The 22,180-nt window shown below is 42.7% G+C and overlaps 1 protein-coding gene across 3 annotated transcripts in view; it reads left to right on the forward strand.

The window, feature by feature from the left end:
• The first annotated feature begins 6,283 nt into the window (after positions 1-6,283).
• Positions 6,284-22,180, forward strand: part of TPP2 (tripeptidyl peptidase 2) — a 69,382-nt gene continuing 53,485 nt past the window's right edge. For all 3 annotated transcript variants that reach the window (XM_028112007.2, XM_028112008.2, XM_088021891.1), the window contains exons 1-2: positions 6,284-6,527; positions 13,492-13,620. In XM_028112007.2, coding sequence (XP_027967808.1) covers positions 6,363-6,527; positions 13,492-13,620 — 294 coding nt within the window. In that variant the 5' untranslated portion in view covers positions 6,284-6,362. The remainder of the gene's footprint in view (positions 6,528-13,491; positions 13,621-22,180) is intronic.

Genomic DNA, 22,180 nt, shown 5'->3' on the forward strand with positions numbered 1-22,180 from the left:
TTACAGCCCTGGATTCCTCACGTTGTATGGCAGGAAACGTGAAACTCAAGTTTCTTGAGGACGGGGGCTGTTGTGTTCCCCTCTATGTCTAATGGAACATTTGCATACAGTAGATGCCCGGTAAATATTTGTCGAAAGGCCTGACCCTCTCAACAGCTCTAAATGAGATGGTTAGGATGCCCCACATGGAGTGATAGCAGAAGGCATCTAATTACTTCGTCCTTAGTAATAACTACCATTTGCAGAGCGCCTACTACATACCGGGTACTGTTGTCTTGCTTTAGGTGCAGCATCTTACTCAGGGTAAAGCATTTTCTGCGGATGGTAGACTGCCAGGTTAGAGGAGAGTCACACTGGCAAGAGTGACACGTTCTTCCCTCGGTGAGCTCTAAGCAACCAATAGGTGTGATGCCGCTGCCCCAGCATTGTAACCATTGCCAGTACCAAAGCTAGCACTTGGCCACCCAGTCTATGGTATTCTGTTATTTTGTCATAGCATCCTGAGCAGATGAAGACAGACTGACAATAGCGTAATCTAGCCTATCATGATAGAGGAAGCTATTGCATAACCTGGACAACACATCCCGTTGGCTTGGATGAAGGAGTTAGCAGTGGAGGTGATGAGAGGGATCAGATTCTGGGTGCATTTGGAAGATAAAGCCAACAGTGTTTGCTGCTGAACTGGATGCATGATCAAGAGTGAGGAGACAAGGAAGGATTCCAAGATGTTTGACCTAAGCAGCTAGAAGCAAGATGCTTCCAATAATGAGAAGAGGATCACTGGGGGGACCAGCAATTAAGTTTTGGGGCATGTAAAGTTTTGATGTTTCTATTCCATAACCGAGTAGCGATCAGATGTTAGATTTCAAACAGGCAGATGGAATTTGGAAAGAGTCAAGCTGGCAACGCAAATTTTGGAATCTTCATCGAATAGATGATATTGAAAGCCATTCCACAAGATTTCATCATCAAGGGAGTTCAGTGTAGATAGAAAAGAGAAGCCCACGGACTGAGTTGTCGGGCATCTCTAAGCCAGAGGTCAGGAGCAAAGGAGGATCCAGCAAAGGAGAACACACAGTGAAACCAGAAAACAAGGAAGATAAAACCAAAGTCTGTCAAGCTGCGGTCAGCTGTGTTGAAAACTGCTGATAATGGTCAAATAAAAAGATAAGAATCTACCTTCATTTAGCTGCCTGGAGGTCCTTGAATGTACAGTTTCAGAGGTGAGGGGAAAATCCTAATCCTAGTGGGTTCTTAAGGAGATGGGAGGACTTAACCTGGAGAACACACACTAGAAATCTGGCAAAGCTTAAAACTATGGCAACTGGCAAGGGAAACATACTTCTGGGCTCAGCTCCTGTATCACAAAGCAAGGCAGAGCAGGGTGGTTCTCAACCTGAGAGGCAATACATTGATAGCTAGCACCCTACCCCGTGGAATAAACATCTTAAAGAAACTTTTCCGTTTTAATTCTCTGTAGACAGAGCTACCTTAGAAAGGAGTAGGAAAGTCTGCACAGAAGAGTAGTTTTCCAAACATCCCTGAGAAAAATCACCTGGGTCTTTGTTAAAAAATACAAATTCTCATGGGTACCCCCTGCTAAACATTCGGACTCAACGAGTTTGAGGTAGACACGAGGTAATCGGCATTTTTAACAAAAACACTGGATGATTCAGATCAGTGGACCAATTTGGAGACACCTGTTGAGGAAATTTTTCTTTCAATCTTCATGTGGTAATTGCTTCCTGACTTTAAATGTGTGTGTCGTGTGTATGTGTGTGTGCATGAGCGTATGAGTATTATCCATATGATGTACTTCTGTTAAACTATCGTAACCTAACAAATATGTATTCAAAAGCTCTAGGAACTCAGTTAACTAACAAAGACTTTAATTTTTAAAAAAGTCTCTTCATCCTTCTTACTTTCTTCTCGTTGCCTTTTATATTCACCAAAGCTAGCCCAGAAGAGCTAAACATGCTTTATGATTTACTGGAAATCTTTCTTTCCCCCAGAAGATTTTAGTCAGTTTCGGAAGGCTTCAGAGAATTATCAGTTTGGCACCTCAAAACGCTACCACCCCAGTATATGTGGGCGCATGCGCGTGCGCGCGCGCGCACACACACACACACACACACACACACACACACACACATTATTATAAACTGCTCTCCGTTTGTATTCTCTTATTAAAGGAAAAGGAATAGTTCAACAAGATTGGAGATACATTTTGTTGAAAAAATTAAGTCCTAGAAATAGTTAAGACTTATCTGTCCATATTATGTTTCACAAATTCACAAACTATTTGATCTCTTTATCTCAAGGAAACAGGCTTTAAAGTTTTTGTTTTTGTTTTTTTTAAAGCTTTTATTTATTTATTTGACAGAGAGAGACACAGTGAGAGAGGGAACACAAGCAAGGGGAGTGGGAGAGGGAGAAGCAGGCTTCCCGAGGAGCAGGGAGCCCAATGCCGGGCTCGTGACCTGAGCAGAAGGCAGACGCTTAACGACTGAGCCACCCAGGAGCCCCAGGCTTTAAGGTTTTACTCTATGCTAAATTGATTTTTTGCAAACCAAACAATCCTTTGAAAAAAAATCACTTTGTCTACTTTATCTAAGTCTGAATTTTAGCGAGTAGGACACCAAATGAGATGACCAGCCCTGATGCACTGAATCTCTACAGCATACCAGCTACACTATACTAACAGCAATTATTGATTGCCTCTGTGGGAGATACTTTTTCCCATTTAGTTCTGATAAAACCCCCAGATTTGTAGTTGAGGACCCTGAGGACTTGTTAAAGGTCATGAAGCTAATTAGTGGCAGAACTAGTCCTAGAGGACAAACTCCCTTAACTTCTAAGTGCTTTTACTAGCATATTCTCTGCTTCTCTTGCTCAAGTCAGGATATTCAGGATCTTCATTAGGATTAGCCCTTCATTAGAATCCTAAGTCTAACATGTTTTTCTGGCACTCCCAAGTTTGGGCCCCTGGGAAGAGCAGCCTCATGGCACATGCCACACAGGATTTCAAAACCCAGCAGCTGGGACAAGGTGGAGGCTTTCAAAATTTCTACACAGTTTTGGAAACTCAATTAAAAAATATTCCCTAAATGATGTGGTGCCACAATCATTGCAAAGGAGGTGACTCATGGGAAGCTACTGCTCTCTTGGCCCCTTTGCATTGGCTTGCATCCGCCAATGGGCCGGTGATGGAGGGGGAGGTGGACACCAAGAACACCTGGCTCAGCACTTCGAGCTTTGAATAATGCTGTGTGGGAGGGTTTCGTGTGTCCAGCCTATGACTTTGCCCCAGAGAGGGTAAGCGACGCCTTTGTCTGACCCATTGTGTCCTATCTTCCTCCTCCTCCTCCTCCCGTTCCTAAGCCCTTGTTTTATTTATCTGTATCTTCATTGTTCCCTCCAAGTATCCTCTACTTGTTTCCTTCCCATAGCCAAAGAACTGCCGAGCTGTTTGTCAAGTTTTGCAAACTGACTCAGCATCAGAAGATTCCTGTTAGCTGAGAATGTCATTAAATCAAAGGAGGAAGAATGTAAACACAGAGCGTGAATACTATGGTTTGAAGACAAAGAATAAAGGACTTCATTCTGAGATTTCAGGGGTTATAAGAAATAGTGGTTATAAGTGCGGTACAAAGTCACAGGTAATTTTCAACACGATCAATATCCAGACATTTAATGTCACATCTACTCTTTTCTAAACTTATCTGCTTGAAGACGTGCATGTGGTGGAAGGGTATACCTACTTTCCTTTGCACCTGTCACATCTGGGTCTCCCACTTTTTGGCAAAAAAAGAGCCTCTTACTATTGTGCGCTGTCTGCAGGAGAAATAGCTTCTGGGGTATCAAATAAAGGGACACTTTGGAATATTGTCAGTAAAACTATCTTTTTTTTAAGATTTTATTTATTTGAGAGAGAGAATGAGAGAGAGAGAGAGAGAGCAGGAGGCGGGGGGAAGGCCAGAGGGAGAAGCAGAGTCCCCGCTGAGCAGGGAGCCCGATGCGGGACTCGATCCCGGGACTCCAGGATCATGACCTGAGCCGAAGGCAGTCGCTCAACCAACTGAGCCACCCAGGTGCCCAGTAAAACTATCTTTAATCAAAGCCCATTAACATGAATCTCACACATCTTTTTTAAAAGCCACATTTTAAGTAAGTTTTTTTCTTTCTGTTCTGTAATTAAAGTTTACCCACAGTGGGGCGCCTGGGTGGCTCAGTCATTAAGCGTCTGCCTTGGGCTCGGGTCATGATCCCAGGGTCCTGGGATCAAGCCCCGCATCGGGCTCCCTGCTCCGCGGGAGGCCTGCTTCTCCCTCTCCTACTCCCCCTGCTTGTGCTCCTGCTCTCCCTCTCTCTCTCTCTATCAAATAAATAAATAAATAAAATCTTTAAAAATAAAAAAAGTGTGGCACTCAACTGACTAAGCTGCACTGGTGCCCCATCATGAACTCTTTTCGTAACTCACTGCAGTCAGTTAACCTGTTTGGCTTTGTCTGCTCATTTGTAAAATGACATGACTAGACTATGGTTCATTTTAAACTGGGAGCTGTTTTATTCTGTCACTATATGCTCTACTTTGATTATCTTCTTAGGGCTTGTCTCTTTTCTTTCCTATTAATTTGAAGTACTTCTCTAGAAGTAACATAAACACAGTTGGGAATAGGAAGGGAAGCATTGACTATTCTCCTTTTTCTCTCCATTAAAGAGAACAAGGTTCTCTAAGACTTTTGAAATGAATAAATGGTCAAGTAATCATTAAAACAACCCCACAGCCATTATAGTCATTTCTGGGAGTACATGGAGGATTTCCCAAATCCTGTGGATTGGAAACTGGCAAAAATAGGGCTTCCCTTTCCATCGGGCATTGTGAACCTGGGGTCCATGACAGAATCCAAGGAGTTCAAAAACTTGTGTAGGGAGGAGGAAAAAATTATCTTTATTTTACTGACCTCTTAAATTTGTTTTCTTCAATTATAGATGTAGGCAATAACCAGGGTAGTAATAGCAGTTATCGTTTGTTACTTTCTCACCAATACAAATCAGTTCCTCATCATAGTACAGTTACTTCAGATATCTCAAAATACCACTTATGCTCTTCACCATTTCGAAATTATGCGAGCTTATTCGCTTACTGTGCTAGTTCCTGTTATTTCACGCAAGGAAGCACATGTTATAACTATATACACAGAGATATGAAACTACTGCTCTATAACCAAGTTGGTTTTAATATTTTTGATAACTATATGTCAACATAATTTCCTTTGTAATCCTATATATTTCATTTTATGCGTTTAAAAACGCTGCTGAGAAGGGGTCCCGAAGCTTCACCAGATTGCCAAAGGAGTCTTTGGCACGGACGAAAAGGCTAAGGATTACTCAGGCGTGAATACAGACATACAGATCATTAAAGAACCCTCACTAGTGCGGCATGGAACAATTGATCGTCACTGTGAGTCTGAAAAACTGAAAATTATGGCTCGATAATTGAGTGAACCTTAAAGGAACAACAAGGAACTTCAATTTAAAGGGCAAAAAAAAAAAAGGTTTTTTTTTTTTAGAAATCTCGGAAGTCAAAGATAAGTAAGCAATGAGGCTAGGAGGGGCCCACTTCAGCCTCTCGCTTTATTACCGCCTACGAGGCCAACTGAACGCCCAAGAACCCACTTCCTGTTGTCGGAAGCTCTGGTCTATCCCTCCTCCCAGGCCCGGCCGCGATCACAGGGGCACACAGGAAGACAGGCGGGGAAACCCAAACCCTCCACCACTGACTCAAAACACTGTCTTTCAAAAATCTACGTCCGCCGATACCCCACGACTCCAGGGGGTTTAGCGCTCGAGAGTCGCCTCCCTTTCCTCGGGTCAGCTGGGGCTCCTGCAGCAGCCGACCCAAAACTTTCGTCCACGACTTCAAGTTCGGAAACCATCACTTGCCCGGAGCGAGTTCCAGCTACTCCAGGCTGGCGGCTCATTTCCTTCCCTGTTCCTCGGAGAGTGTCTCTCCCGGGACACACGGACCCTTCCCTCCGAGCCCCGTCCTCTCCTAAAAATCCCAAGAGTCGGTCTCTTTAAGACCCCTCGGTTCGAGAGCCAAAGTCTCCACCAGGGTATTCAGACTCCGCCTCCTTCACTGCGGCCCGGGGAACACTCCGGCCAAGCTCCTGAGAGCGGCGCCTTTGGCTTACGTGGCTGTACGTGATTGGTCGCTTCCCCCTGGCGGGCCGAGATTGGTCGGCGTCCGGCCCCGCCCCTCGCCCCCGCCCAGGCCCGCGGCTGCCCGGGTGTCCTCGCGCCGCTTGTCCGCGCGCAACCTGGCAGTTTGCCTCTTCCTCGTCCTCCAGCCTGCGTCCATGGCCACCGCGGCGGCCGAGGAGCCCTTCCCCTTCCACGGCCTCCTGCCCAAGAAGGAGACCGGGGCCGCCTCCTTCCTCTGTCGCTACCCGGAGTATGACGGGCGGGGGGTGCTCATCGCCGTCCTGGACACGGGGGTCGACCCCGGAGCTCCGGGCATGCAGGTGCGGCAGCCGCCGAGGGCCCGGGCGCGGGGCCGCGGGCGGGTGGCTAGCGGGCCGGCCAGGGGACGCGGAGGGGACGCAGCCTCGGAGCCCTGCAGGCCGAATCCCGCTCTGCAGCCGAGCGGGAGCCGGCACCCGGAGGAGGCGGAGGGCAGGGCGGGCGGGGGGCTCGGGTTGGGCCGTCATCCCGGCCCAGACAAAAGCGGCGTGCCAGGCGCGGCTGGCGGGGGTGCCTGGGTCCGCCTTTCGCCCAGGAATCCCCTTCCTGCCCAGGTGCTGCCGGGCCCGGGCCCTCGGGCCCCTTTCCCCCACGCCGCCTTCCTCCGCAGGTCCCTCGTGTCTCGGGCACCGGCCCGTGTCTTGCTGTTTTCAAACGGGGATTTTACAATTTTTATTATTGGTGGGGGTGGGGAGGAAACAGAAGAGGGCCAAATGACCTGCCAGAACCTCATTTTTATTGCTGTCGTTCGGGAGATTTGGTTTTGGGGAGAATTGCTATCTTTCACATGAAAGCCGGGTTTCGAGAAGATAACTCGGTCAACTTCCGGAATTGTTTCCTCTGGTAGTTTTGTGTGTTCTATTTTTAAACCCTGTTCTGCAATGTACTTCTTTAGAGTCATTGAAACGCATGGCTTCGTCTTTGTTTTACATAAGAACCTAATTGACTTTGCTTTTGGCGAACTCTTCAGGCTTTATTAAATTAGGCTTCTGTAATTTTTTTAGCCTCGAAGTGTAAGACAATATACTTGAATTACGATTTTAAAAAATTACTTAATTTTGCCGTAGGCACCTTGGATAACTTTAAAGTACCATACCAAAAGGTAACTTTACAAAAACGTGTCTCTTGATTAAAAGTATTCTAAGTCTTCAAAGTTTGACTTCTGTAAATTTAGCCTTAGCCTTTTACTGAACTACAGTCATAAAATACCACCTTTGTTGAAGATCCCTTTCCTAAAAATCTAACGTGGCTAATCCTATGGCATGCTGCTCTCTCCCTTTTGTCAGTCCTTCATCTGTGTCTCTTACCCTCCTTTCTACACTAAAGGCTGAAGTTTAATAATTCTCTTCCTCTCCCAAGTACTCTCTGGCCTCTGGATCCTTTATTGTGCTTTCTAATAATTGAGGTAGCAATTTTGGACATTAGGATGTCATGCTGGGGGTAAAAAGGGAACCAGTCTGGCTGGCTGTATAGAATCCCTCTAGGAATCTTGCTTCCTCCTGTTAATTCTCAAGCAGTACTCTGGAGTCCAGCACACCTCAGGCTGGCAAGGCCAGGCAGCTTTGGTGAATCAGAATAGCAAGTGAGGTGTTCCTCGCTGGTAGCTCAAGTGGTACAGTTGTTGTATTAGTAACTCTGAAGACTTACAACAGTGACAGCTATCACCTCATGGAGGCTTTATTACAGAGCAGTAATGGTTTCCATTCTGTTGTAGTCTATGTTTACTTTTTATAGGGGTAAGTGGGAGGAGAACAGCTGCGGTGAGTGTTTACTGCTTCTTTTGTCAGGATAATAAAAGGATCAGGAGAGTTTGGAGGAGACTGTCTCAATAAAGATGCGTCTGTAGAACTTCCCAATCTGCTTATCATATCGTTCCATTGCTCTCTGTAAAGTAATAGCAGTTCTCATCCACAGTGTTGCTATGAAAATTAATTGAGAAGATTATTTACATGTGACATTTTAAAGTGCTCCAGGAAAGTGTTAAGTAAACACTAATTTTTTTTAAGCAGGTTTATTCAGAAGGAGTTTATGCTGGGATTTAAATCAACTGTCTGGAGGATAAATATGCATTAGGTGTTTGCATGTAATAACAAATGTTCAAGCAATAGAAATAAAATGAAAACGTAACTCTTCTGACAACTTTCATGGAGATGTTGACATAAATATGGCCAGTTAAAAGAAATTCAGTTAAGGTGGCTTGCACATGTGAGGGAATTTTTTTTAAGATTTCTTTCCTGCTTTAGCAAATGTATTTTACAGATCTCTGTATATATCATTAAAATAAGAAGGTGGATAGAAATAAAAGGGAAGGAAAGAATGAAAAAAGAAAGCCAGAGTGGACATTTGGAAAGCCAGATGGGTCTGCATAGTGGACTCGAGGGACAAACGAACACTTTGGAGAAGGCAGTGGGGTGTCATTCTTCAGTGACTGCTTTGGGCCCAGTGCTCTTTTGTGACAGCTGCCTGGGCTTGTTAAAAGTAGAGGGTGGAGAGCATGAGAGGAGTAATAAGTGATTACGTCTCTCCTCAGCATATATCCAGGCACATGTCTAAGGTTGAGTTAAAGGATGTCCTCCTGCAAGTGCCACCAAGGTTGGGGGAGGGGGATAGCAGGAGAGCTGGCTTCACGGCCAGGGTGGGACTTGCATTGGACCTGGAAAGAATATGCAGTAGCCAGTTGGTTCCCTGCCACCAAGTCTCTTTGCTCCATCCTTCACATTGCCAAATTATTTTTCCAAAAAAAAAAAGAAAGAAAGAAAACACCTTCTGTAACACCCTTGTTTCATACAAAACAAAACTTTAAATTTTGATGTCCTAGTTGCCTTTGCATAAAAATTCTGAAATTTGAATTTTGTGTAGCCCTTTATCATCCAGCTTGACCTCCTTAGGGTGCCTTGGTTGTCACTCTCCCCTCCCTACTTCTGTCCACCCCGGTGTTAACCCTTTGCTTCCATCTTGAACAGTCCACCCTTTCCACTCACCCACCCTCAGATCTTTCCTCAACATGTAAGTTAATCTGCCTGCAAGCCTTCCACCATCACCTGTAAACTCCTGCTTAATCCTTTAAGACCCACCCGGGTCTTGACCCTATTAGCTTTTCGGCTATCTACTGACTTAATTCAGACCCCCAGCATATATTTACGTATGCGTGCCCACCATTGTGTTAGGACTTGAGGGTTCAAGATGAATAAGGCCCGGTTCTTGCCAACAGTTACTTCGGTGCTTTTTTTCTTTTTTGCTCTCATAGCAATGTGTTCAGATCCCACCCTCCCCCACATCACCTAAAATGTTTCATTTTTTCTGTTTACATAACCTTTTTTCCTGCATAAGTTAAAAATCTTCGACAGCATATATCCAGATTAATTTTGTATGAAATGTACTTACAGCATTAAATATGTTTGCCGAATGGAAAAAATGTATGTGTGCGCAGTATATGTAATATCCTCATGGAGGAAAAATGGTTTGGGAAGCAGGTTACAAGTGGTACTATAAAAATTTTTCTGTTTTTTTACATTTAGTAAAATAATAGCGTATGGTAAGTAAATTATAGGTATATAATTGGTGGTTAATATTAGGTGCTATGCAGTTGATTTTAATTTTTATCACCTTTCTCTTGGTTAGTTTTCCTGAATTCCCTGATGCTGCATTTTATGTTCTGTATGTTTTCATAGATACCGTCCTTACCTTTTTTATTTATTGTTATGTTGCACTTATCGCTTTACTGATTTGTTTTCCAACTGGATTGTAAGCTTTCTGAAAGCAGAGCCTGTCTGAGTCATTCATCAGACAGGCTCTGATGACAGACTATTATTGAGAATAATAGTCATTTAATAGTATTTGCTTATGGAATATCTTCCCTTGCTTAAAAGAATATTTTCAAGTAAATACTTACACATTCACTTTGTTTTGTTTAGGATAATTTGCAACTCCCCTCCCCCCTTTCTTTTGACCCTCTAATGTTTAATGAATATCTCACCACCCTCACCAGCTCCCTGACCATAATCAATTCAGTGGAGACACAAAGTAACTCAGATTCTTGACATTTGGGGAAAATCGTTGGGCAGTTTGTTTTGTCCAGCCAACATAGCCCTGTTAAGCACTTCTCGGTTCTCAGTCCCCCCCCACCCCAGTACACGGACTATGTTACTACCTTGGCTCTACTCACAACTCTGGCAATGGTTCAGTCCCCTCTTTGCCTTGTAATACACCCCCCTCCTCGCCCCCGCAAAGATGAGGGATTTCGTGCTGACGGTAGCCGTTCAGTTTCTTTCTTCTCCCAAAGCTCCATTGCAAGATCTTCAGCTGGTTTGCCCTTTTTTAAAACCTCTTCTTCCTAACCGCAAACTCCCTCTTCTGTCTTATTGTCTCCAGTGGAGTGGTTGCCTTTACCCTAAAGGTGAAGAAAGAGGTACAGGGATAGAAAATTGCATATATAAGAATTTTTAATGAAAGGGAGATGCTAATAAGTAAAGCTTGTGGCAATAGTAGACGGTAAATAAGTTACTAAATCCCGTTAGGCTTTCTTCTTTGCTCACACGCTGATAATGAGGTTTCTAATGAGAGGGATCTATGTCTGGCTTGTTAGTGATCTCTTGTGATTTTTAATCTCAAGTCACTGAAGTTGTTTGCTCATTGAATGAGAAGATAAAGATAGGTGATTGTGTTCTTAGAGCTATGGCCTAGCTTTCAAATTCGTACTTAATTGGAATACTTTTTAAAATCAATTGTTTTCTTAAATTCTTAGTACATGATTTAGCTAGTTTTAATTTTATAGGGGAGTATTAGCTGCTGCTTGTTTCCATTTTTTATTTTGGTAGATTTTCTTACATTTTCCTTCATTATTTTATTTCTAAAGATATTTAGCCAGTCCCTTCAAAATCAGTAACTGATTTCAGTTTTATCATAATCTTGTTAGAGTTTGGTATGACTTCCACAATAATTTTTTGGTGATGATTTTGAGCCTTCTGAGTATATTACTTATTTTGTTACTAGTACAGACATCCAGCTTAAAAATTACTACACATTGGGCGCCTGGGTGGCTCAGTTGGTTAAGCAGCTGCCTTCAGCTCAGGTCATGATCCCAGCGTACTGGGATCGAGTCCCGCATCGGGCTCCCTGCTCAGCGGAGAGCCTGCTTCTCCCTCTCCCTCTGCCTGCCTCTCTGCCTACTTGTGCTCTCTCTCTCTATCTCTGTCAAATAAATAAATAAAATCTTAAAAAAAAAATTACTGCACATTAAAAATAAAAAACAGCTATGCCTGGAAGGCCTTTATGGCCCCTGGTGGTTCTATGGCAGTGTTATTGGAATAAGATTTGGGGCCCATCAAGAACCCCTTTGCTTCTGCCTCGTAAAACCATGTGTGCCTTTGTTTCCTCCACATGGTGACTTGCCCTGTTCCCCCCTTGGGTAACCCTTAACTGCAGAGCTTTAAGGACACTGCATTTGTGGGGTGGGGGTGGAAGGAAGCAATGCCTGGGAAAACACAGAAAGAGACACTAAGCTTGAACTTAGAGTGTGAGTTTTCCAGGTGGAAAAGGAATTGGAAGACCTTGTGCTTTTGTGATACTCTTGGCATTTTTTACATTGCTTTTTTTTTTTCCTTGAGAGTCGCTGTCTTCTTTTTTCAGTCTTTGCGTCTCCATGCCTGATTTCCTGCTAATAACTCAGTACATATATCTTGAATGCTAGATAGTCCCTTTGCAAGGCGAGCCCAGAGATGATTTTTCCAACAAAAGCAGTATGAAAATACAGTATTGCTGTTTCTTGGCCTGGCCAAGAAACCATGCCTTAGGAAGATCACTCTTAATTCTGAGTAAATTAGCACGATCATTCAGTCGTTGAATATGTATCCAGTACCAACTAGGCACTGCTAGGTTTGGGGGAGTTTGGTGAGTAAAATAGACATAGTCCTTCCCCTTAACAGAACTTTTCTTCTAATAGTGGAAATAGATCAGGAGTCAGCCAGCTGTATAGTTACAAGTTCTTTGACGGAAACAAGGTACAGTGAGGAAGAATAAGATTCAGGTTTAGAATGGCAACTACAGAAGAGGTCATCAGGGAGGCCTTTCTGAAGAGGTGACATTTTAGTAGGAAACTGAAAGATGAGATTGGGATGTCTAGGGAACAGCTGAAGGGACAGAGGATTCCAAGCGGAAGGACTGTGTGTACAAAGTTGAGAGGCGGGGAAAAGTTTGGCACATGGCAGGAATTGAAAGGAGGCCAGCGTGGTTAGAGTGGCCCGGACGTGGCAGGGCCGGGTCATGCAGAGGCTTTTGTAGTGAGTGCACTGGGATCCATTGCAGGATACCACATGGAAGACTGGCATTGAACGGCTTGTTTGACTTGCTTGTGGCGGGGGCCAAGACTGTGGGAGACCTGGAAGGAGCACCAGCATTATGAAGGCAGGGGGTGACGGTGGGGAGAGAGTCTGGATACCGGTGGCGACAATCAGGGGGAGAAGATGGACTTGAACTGCGTTTTAGAGGTAGAACGAGGATGACTTCCTGAGAGATTGGGTGTGAGGAGTAAACTGAACAAAGAATCAGAGAAGAAGGACTTTTAACTTTCTGGTTTGACTGTCTGGGTATGTATCAATTCCTGAGATGGCAGAGCCTAGAGAGAAATAAGTTTGAATGTTAAGTTTGAACTTAGAACTTACTAAGTTTGAGTGCTAGTGTGACATCCTATAATTACATGTTCTTACATGTTTCCTCCCTAAAGTTTTGTGCTTGTCCAACCCAAAGCTCATCTTCTTCAGATCTTTTCTCAAATGTTACCTTCAGCAAGATCTTTCTTGACCAACCTCGTTAAAGTTGAAACCCCCACACTAACTCCTTTTTCTGCCTAATTTTTCCCCATAGTAATTATCACCATCTGGCATGTTACGTATTTGACGTGTTTATTGACTGGGTAGAACATAAGATCTGTGAGACCTGGGACTTCTGGGTATTGATCATTTCTATGTATGTCCCCAACACCAGCCTTAGTAAATACTTAGTAAATATTTATTCTGAATATATAAAATCACTTGAAGGATTCTTTGGTGCTTTCCATGACTAAATTTTTTGTAAGTATCTGTCCCACTTTTGGCTTAAAACAATTCAGTTTTCTTTTTTAAATGAATGCAGATTTCATAGGGTATTTCGTGTATGTGTATGCACATATATGGGGGTTGGCATTGCTTTTTTTTAAGGATTAAAAAATTAAATCTGTAATTTATATTTTAATTATCTCTTAATTTTCAGGTTACAACTGATGGAAAACCAAAAATCATTGATATCATTGATACAACAGGAAGTGGTGATGTGAATACTGCTACAGTAGTGGAGCCCAAAGATGGTGAGATTGTCGGTCTTTCAGGAAGAGTGCTCAAGGTTAGAACTTTTATCTTTTTTTTTTTTTTAAGATTTATTTATTTGAGAGAGAGAGAGAGAGAGTACATGAGAGTGGGGAGGGTCAGAGGGAGAAGCAGGCTCCCCGCTGAGCAGGGAGCCCGATGGCGGGACTCGATCCCGGGACTCCAGGATCATGACCTGAGCCGAAGGCAGTCGCCCAACCAACTGAGCCACCCAGGCGCCCCAGAACTTTTATCTTTTTATCAAATTTTTTTTATACTGTTGCCTCAAAGCATCTAATGGTTTTAGCTTACGTGTGGTGATAGGTTATTAGTTACCTCTCTTGCTTTTTAATAAATTATCCCCAAACTTCATGGTTTAAAATAACAAACATTTATTATCTCACAGTTTCTGTGAGTCCATAATCTGGGTGTGACTTAGCTGGGTGCCTCTTGTTTAAGATCTCTCCTGAGCTTGCTGTTGGCCACGGCTGTGGTTTCATCTGAAGGCTCAGCGTGAGTGGGGAAGGGGAGTCTGTTCCAAGCTTGCTCAAGTACTTACTGACAGGCTTCGGTTCCTCTCCATGGGTCTGTGTCACACCATTCAGCTGTCTTCCCCCTTGAGAGAGTAATCCAAGAGAGAGTGCCCAGGATGGAGGCCATGGTCTTTTCACAAATTAATCTTGAAATTGACATCCCATCACATCTGCCATTTTGTTTTCAGTAGAAATGAGCCATGAAATCCAGGACATGCCTAAGAGGAAGGGGATTTTACCGAGAGCATGAATATCAGGAGGTGGGGGGTCATTAGGGGCCGTCTTAGAAAAATTCAGTGTTTTGTTTGTTTGTTTATAGTGAGCTTAGAATTGGGATATATTTTTCAATGTGATTGCCAAATTCTAAAAATTTTAAGTTTTGGCTAGAAAGGCAGGAAAAGTGACCAGATTGTAGTTTTGCTTTCATCTTTTCCTGTCCCTTCTGAGAACTTGGAATATGAAATATTTAGGCTTTAAGAATTGTGTACTTAAGTGACTGGCTTTGTGTTACTCTGTGTACTTGGTAGAAAGACCTGGGCAGAAAGTTAAGCTAACGTGAAAAATGATGAGAATACTAAAAGCAGTTGATGAGATATTAGCTAGTGAGCTTGTTAGATGTCAGGAATTTTATTGTCATTCAGTACTCTTTATCTTTTAAACCAATAAGCAGAATTAGTTTGGAAGATGAATTTGTGTTTATCTGCGTTTAAAGAGCTATATGGAACTTTACCCATCTTTTACCATCTATCTGAATCATGTTTAGGCATTGTCCTCTGGCTAAGATCGTTGTGGCAGTGTATTAGTTTTCTGTCCTACTGAGTTAACACAAACTTAGCAGCTTAAAGCCACATACATTCCTGCATTTATTATCTTACTGTTTCCGTGGGTCAGGAATCTGGCTTTTCGTGGCTCTCTGCTCATGTCTCACAAGACTGTAATCAGGTGTTGGTTGGAACCTGGTCGCATCTGAGGCTCAGGATCCTCTTCCAAGTTCATGTGGTTGTTGGAAGAATTCATTTTTCTTGCACCTGTAGAGCTCACAACAGCTAGCTTTAAAGCCAGCAGGAGAATCTCTTTGACCTTTGGGATAGCCCCAGTCTCTCTTTTAAGGAGCTCACCTGATGAGGTCAGGTCCACCAGGGTCATGTCCTTTTTTATTAAATCGGTCACCTGATTAGAGACCTTATTTGTATCTGCAAAATCCCTTCACAATAGTCAGACCCTGCCTTCACTGAGGGGAGAGGACTATACAAGGGCATGGGTTATCTTTAGAATCTGCCTACCCCAGGCAGACAGCAGGCATGAACATCCAGGTTTTGCTTCCTTTTCCATGTGTTATGGACCGAATTGTTTGTATGACCCATAAGTCATATGTTGAAGCTCTCACACCCGATTTGATGGTATTTGGAGATGGTGTTAGGGTTGGATGAGGTCATGAGGGTGAGGCCCTCATGAGGGGATTAGTCTATGCTTGCTTTTTCCCTGCCATGTGAGGACTCAGTGAGAAAGCTGTGCCTACAAGTCAGGAAGAGTCTCCCCAGAACCTGACCATGCTGGCACCCTAATCTCATGCCCCCAGCCTTCACAATTGTGAGAAAATAAATTCCTGGGATCTATGGCATTTTCTTATGGGGCCCAAGCTAAGACAGTGTGGGCCTTAAAAAAAAAAAAAAAGATTGTAAACTGGAGGGAAATGAGTTTCTGCACATCTGAATTACTCTAAGGTTTTGCCTGTCTTCCCAAGTCAACCTTGCTATTTAGAGTATATTTCAGAGAGACACATGGGATTCCTGTGATTTTACATCGCTCTGGGAAGCTAAGGAACACTCCTAGTAAGTCCTGCAGATTTAGAATCCTATAGTGTTCTCAGTTGTTTGTTTTAAATAGCTGTAGTAGCCCATGCTTTAGATAAACCACATGGGCTGATGGCATCACTGCTGCTCGAAGGTAGAATTACATATACCATATACAGGCTGTGAAATAAGATCAGAGAATTGATAGGTTGATACTTAAATCTTCTCTCAATTTGGTGACATACTTCTTTAGCTCTACTGTTAAGTATTCTCAGCCCATCAGTATAGTGGGAGGTTTTAAAACAATTTTTTTTTAAAGATTTTATTTATTTATTTGAGAGAGAGAGAATGAGAGACAGAGCACGAGAGGGAAGAGGGTCAGAGGGAGAAGCAGACTCCCCGCCGAGCAGGGAGCCCGATGGGGGACTCGATCCCGGGACTCCAGGATCATGACCTGAGCCGAAGGCAGTCGCTCAACCGACGGAGCCACCCAGGCGCCCTATAGTGGGAGGTTTTAATTTAAGTTTTAATTGTATTCAACATGTCTCCATAGTTTAAAAAGACAACTATTTCTTCAAGGCTTCTAACAGGAAAAACTAAGCCCTGCCTCTCCCTTTGACCAACAATTCCCACTCACCAAGAGATAAAGTTTTGATATCTTGACATTATCTTCGGGGTTTTAAGTAACATACTAATTCTTTTTATTTCTTGAGTTTTTATGTGGTTTGAGACTTTCTCTGTGGAATTAGCACTGTGGAAGAAGAGAGTTTGCCTTTCAGATCCTTCATTTCTGAGTTGTCTGGTGGCGTCTTGGGTTACTTTCTCCCACTGTTTTTGCTGTTCTTTTTTTTAGAACTCCTGTTAATTGGACAGTGTACCTCTTGAGTTGATCTTCCAATTTTCTTACGTTTTCCCACCTTTTATTCATTGCTTTTATTTGCTTTTTTCCTTCCTGAAAGATTTCTAAGATTTCTCAATATTCTTTTCTAGCCCTTTATGGAATTTTGTTAAATTTTGCCTATTATTTTTAAATGCAATTCTGTTCGTGTTCACTCAGCATATTTTTGTGTCATGTATGCAACATTTTATCAGTGAGAGTATTGTCTAAAAGATTTTTTTCTGGTTTCTTCTTTTTACTCACCTCCCTCTTCCTCCTATTCCCTTCCCCCTTTCCTTTCTCTCCCTTTTTTCTTTACCTCTTCCCTCCTCTTCTTCACCTCCTCCTTCCTCTGCCTCTCCTCCCTCCTTGTGCTCTGCTTTCTACCTGAGAGTTTTTCCCAAGGTATCTGGCTCTCCTGGCTGTCCCGTGGTTGTTGGCAAGGCACATAGAGGTGACGGAAGTGCTCTCTGCTTGTGCAGGGTCTTGGGATGAGAGCAGTGGTGCTGTCATGGCGGACCCAAAGGTGGCAGTTTATGGCGTACCTTTTCCCATCGGGATGCTCGGTTATCTCCAAGAGGACCTTAACCTGTTTGGCCTGGGCTTTGAGGGGAGAGTGAGAGAGAAGCCTGGCTGTCTGTGTTCAGGAGCTCACACCTAGTGCCCAGGGAGATCTCTTGCAGAATCTTCTCTACGTCTTGCCTCTCCCCTCTGCTATGTGAACTTCTCTGCAGAGCTGACATTTCAGTGTCTCTCTGGTTCCACATCCAGTTGCCTGGCGGGTCAGGTTTGGGCAGGATGTGGGATGGGCAGCAGGAGTCTGATCGTTCCTCATAGAGACTTTCCACCAGTCTTCTTGGTGTTAGCTCCCTTCTCCATCAGAACACAGAACATACTCACATACGTGTTCAGCTAATTTTTTTTTCAAGGATGTGCTGATGTTCAGATATTTTACAGCAGTCATTAAAAAGAAGAATGTTATTAGTTGCTGGGATTCTGGCTAGCTGGATCTCTCAGAACTCATGAGCACACAGTTTTCAGACAGCAACATAGTAAAGTGTTCAGGTTTCTTTGACTTAACCATGCTTTAAGATGAATTAAATATCTGTATTTCAGCTTCTTCAAAATAGCCTATAAATTGCTGGTGGTTAATGTCTTACTCTTCTCCCAGTTTAAGATGAACTACTAGTTAAGTGCTTTGAACATTCCAGTAATCTCATTCTCTAAGGAATCTATTCATAGGCCTTCTCGAGAAACTAGTGGTGAGTTACTTTGGCCAGTGACACTCCCATGAGCAGGTAGAAGCAAAAAAGTGAACGGAAGTTTAAAATCTTTATGGTGAAGTGTAGTGTACAGACATAAAGGAAAATGCATAAAACACATACATACACCTTGATGAATAAAAAGTGAATGCCATTTTATCTGCTACCCAAATGAGACAAAGAATATTGCCATGCCTCAGAAGCTTCCTGTGTCCTCCAGATCACAACCTACTTTGACTTTTGTGATAATTATTTCTGTGCTTTGCTTTATAGGTTTACCAACTCTGTGTGGATACCTGGAATAAATTGTTAGTTTTGCCTGTTTGTGAACTTTATATGAATGACCTCATTTATGTATCATTTTACATCAGGTATTTGCAAGATTCTTCCCATTCAGCCATGATGTTGCATGTAATAGTGATTTTTTTAAATTTCATTGCTGTGCAAGATATCATCGCTTGTATGTACCCCATTCTGTCCACTCTACTGCTGATGAACAGTTGTTTCCAGTTTGAGAGTCACTAACAGCTCTTTAGAGGACATTCTTGTATACATATCTTGTGCACGTGTGTGTAGATAATTCCAGGATGTATACCTAGGAGTGGAATTGCTGAATCGTAGAGATATGACTTGAGCAGGTGATGCCAAACAGATTTTCCAAGTATTTGTACTAAAATGCATTTCCACTAGGAGTGTTACAAGAATTTTAATAGTTTCACAGCTAACACTTCGTATTCTTAAGGCTTTTTAATCTTTGCAAATATGCTGGGAATCTGGGTGTATCATGTTGTAGTTTCAATTTGCATTTTTTAAATTACCAGTAAGATTGAGGTGCTTTCCTCTGTTGATTAGACGTTTGTATTTCCTCTTTCGTAAAGTGCCTGTTCAAGTCCGTTTGCCCTCTTTGTCCCCCTGCCGAGCTGTCTTGTTGCTCACTAATTTGTAGGATTCCATTACACATTCTAAGTACCTGTCCCCTGATGGGATGTCTCTGGTGTCTTTTCCCATTCTGTGTATCTATCTTCACTTCCCTTGTGGTGTCTTTTGACGAGTAAAAGTTCTTAAATTTAATGTATTTGGGCATTAGTCTTTGCCTTTTTGGTTAGGACTTTTCATGTCTTAAAGACATTCTTCCTGACCCCAAGACCATGAAGATATGCTCCTCTATCATTTTCTAAAAACTTGTACCATATTTCATTTTGTGTTCTAGAATTCACTGGAATCGATTTTAGTCTTAATTCAAAACGGATCCTGGATCCTCTTTTCCATCTGAAGACCAGTTGCCCCAACACCATGTATTAAAATTCCATAATCTCCCCATAAATTTTCAGTGCTGCCTTTTACTTTGCAACCTTTAAAATGGGGGTGATACAGCTTCTGCGTATCATTTCCAGTTCTCTGTGTCCTTTGGGAGTTTTTTTTTCTCCTTTTCCTTACTCTAATTTTAGTAGACATTTGGAAGGGAGCATGGTGCTTTTTAAAATTCTACATTCAACTTGAAGTTGGTTTTTAAATCGTCAATATTTATTCTTACATATAAAAAAAAGTTAAGTCCAGGCATAGTGAATGACTTGGCCAAATTTGGCCCCATATTTAGGGTGCAGTGGTAGCTAAAGGAGTGTACAGACTACCATGAAGCTGACAAGGCTGAAACATAGTTTGAGGCAAAAAAAAAAAAAAAATTACTGCGTGGAACATTAACACTCAGGATGACATTTGGTTTGTTAAGAAAATGTTCAATTCGTTAGGCATCCTCTCTTTAAAAGAATCAGGGAAAAGAGATGTAATTAGTAATCAAAAGAGATTCTGTTTTCATATGAAAATCCGTCTTATTCCATTGTAGTATTAACCTTAAAAATAAAACTGTCAGTTATTTTACCAGCAAAAGTGGGTTTATTCAGGAATAGCAGAGAATGGCAGTCTGGAGCAAGCAGCCTATGGCAAAGTCATAGGCAAGTCCCTAACCAGAACAAAGGAGAGGACCACTGTTTTATTAGAGGAAAAGGGGATGGTGGAAGAGCTGTTACAAACAGGAAGTCCATTGGCGTAAACTGCCTCTGGCTCGCGTGGTAATGTAGAATGGGCATGCAAGGTCCCTCTCTCCCTCTTGGGTCTGCAACGGATGAGTGGTAGGGCGTGAGGGCGCTCCCTGCTGGCCTCCTGACTCCATTCTAACCAAGGTTTCTTTTTATTAATTTTCACAGTAATTATCATGTAATAAAACCATTTTAAAGATACCCACCTAAAACGGCCAAAATATAAAGCTTTGATTCTTAAAAAAAAAAAAAAAACTAAAAATAAGTTCATGTGTATGAAATACTCAAATAGGCAAAATAACATATTCCGTAATTGCCCCATAGAGTAAAATTACCTTTACTAAAATTCGGTTAACGCTAGGTAGCAGAACCGTGATTATAACATTTATTTTATGATTTTCCTTAGTCTGATTTTTTGTAACTAACCAGTCTGCCTTTACTGTGAGGAAAACATGTAATAGTGATTTGAGAAGTATCTGGTTGTGTGGACCCTGCAGATTTTGATCTCATTTGTAATTATACATTATGTCTCGTGGATTATTTTCATTGTATTACATATATTGTAGGTAATTGTGGTTAAATATGTGTTAGCACCTGTTTATCTTGCAGTTATTTTAATCGGTTATTCCATTTAATCCTTCAGCATTTCACAGCCTTTTAAAATCTCCTTGTGTAGGGGCACCTGGGTGGCTCAGTCGTTAAGTGTCTGCCTTTGGTTCAGGTCATGATCCCAGGGTCCTGGGATCGAGCCCCGCATCGGGCTCCCTGCTCCGCGGGAAGCCTGCTTCTCCCTCTCCCACTCCCCCTGCTTGTGTTCCCTCTCCTGCTGTGTCTCTGTCAGATAAATAAATAAAATCTTTAAAAAAAAATAAAATCTCCTTGTACAAAGAATTTGCCACTAGCCTAGGGTTACAAAATCTGTGTAGTGGGACACCTGTGATGAAATAGTTTTTGAATGTGCCAGCTAGTGACCGCTTACCTTTTTGTTGTTGCAACACTGTATTATTGTTATGTCACAGGCTATAGCAGAGACGCTAGAGTTAAGAATCCCTATTCTCTAAAAGAGGTTGGTAGGTTTTGAATGAAAAGCACTAGTTTATATGCCGGCATATTTGAAATTTCACATACTCCAAACGTCCATTTGACTCAGAAATGATTACTGATACAGGCAGGCTTTTAAAAAATCAGTAGATCTTTGAAGTTCTGTGAATGGTGTTTTTTTCTCTATTTAGTTGTGAGAAGACTTCATCTAAAAGTTTCTCTTTTTTTTAAGATTTTATTTATTTATTCATAAGAGACAGAGAGAGAGAGAGAGAGAGAGAGAAGCAGAGGGAGAAGCAGGCTCCCTACTGAGCAGGGAGCCCGATGCGGGACTCGATCCCAGCACCCTGGGATCATGACCTGAGCCGAAGGCAGACGCTTTAACCATCTGAGCCACCGAGGCACCCCATCCAAAAGTTTTTTTTTTTTAATTTTTTTTATTTAATTGACAGAGAGAGAGAGAGAGAGAGAGAGACAGCGAGAGAGGGAACACAAGCAGGGGGAGTGGGAGAGGGAGAAGCAGGCTTCCCGCCGAGCCGGGAGCCCGATGCGGGGCTCGATCCCAGGACCCTGGGATCATGACCTGAGCCGAAGGCAGTCGCCCAACCGACTGAGCCACCCAGGCGCCCCCATCCAAAAGTTTCTTACCTGGGGAATAATTTGATGAGGGACATGGAGGTGAGCCAGTTAAAGATACTGCACAAGTGAGAATTGATGAGTAAGCCAAGTCTGAGTGGTTGATAGTTCAACCTCATGTTTTATACACATTTGAAAGCTGTTTTTAATGATCATGGGTCTTGTGATTACAAAGAGTGTGAATATTCCACATTTTCTTGATGGACATTTGAAGTTGATTGATGTTCAGTGCATTCGTGTAAATCAGAAGGTAGGGATTATTTTCTTCCTTTTACACTAAGTAGGAACCTATGGGTCCCGACCTCTGGTGAGTGGTAGAGTTTGGATTCACAGCCAGGTTTACCTAAGTCACATATTCTTTAAATGAATTTTTTGGTCTCCATGATGGAGCTAGATTTTAGCTTTCTTTTCACCCTTCG

Source organism: Eumetopias jubatus, unplaced genomic scaffold, assembly GCF_037043125.1.
Source record: "Eumetopias jubatus isolate StellerSeaLion01/CBP00866 unplaced genomic scaffold, mEumJub1_p1.0 scaffold_3, whole genome shotgun sequence".
In the NCBI taxonomy this organism is placed as follows: domain Eukaryota; kingdom Metazoa; phylum Chordata; class Mammalia; order Carnivora; family Otariidae; genus Eumetopias; species Eumetopias jubatus.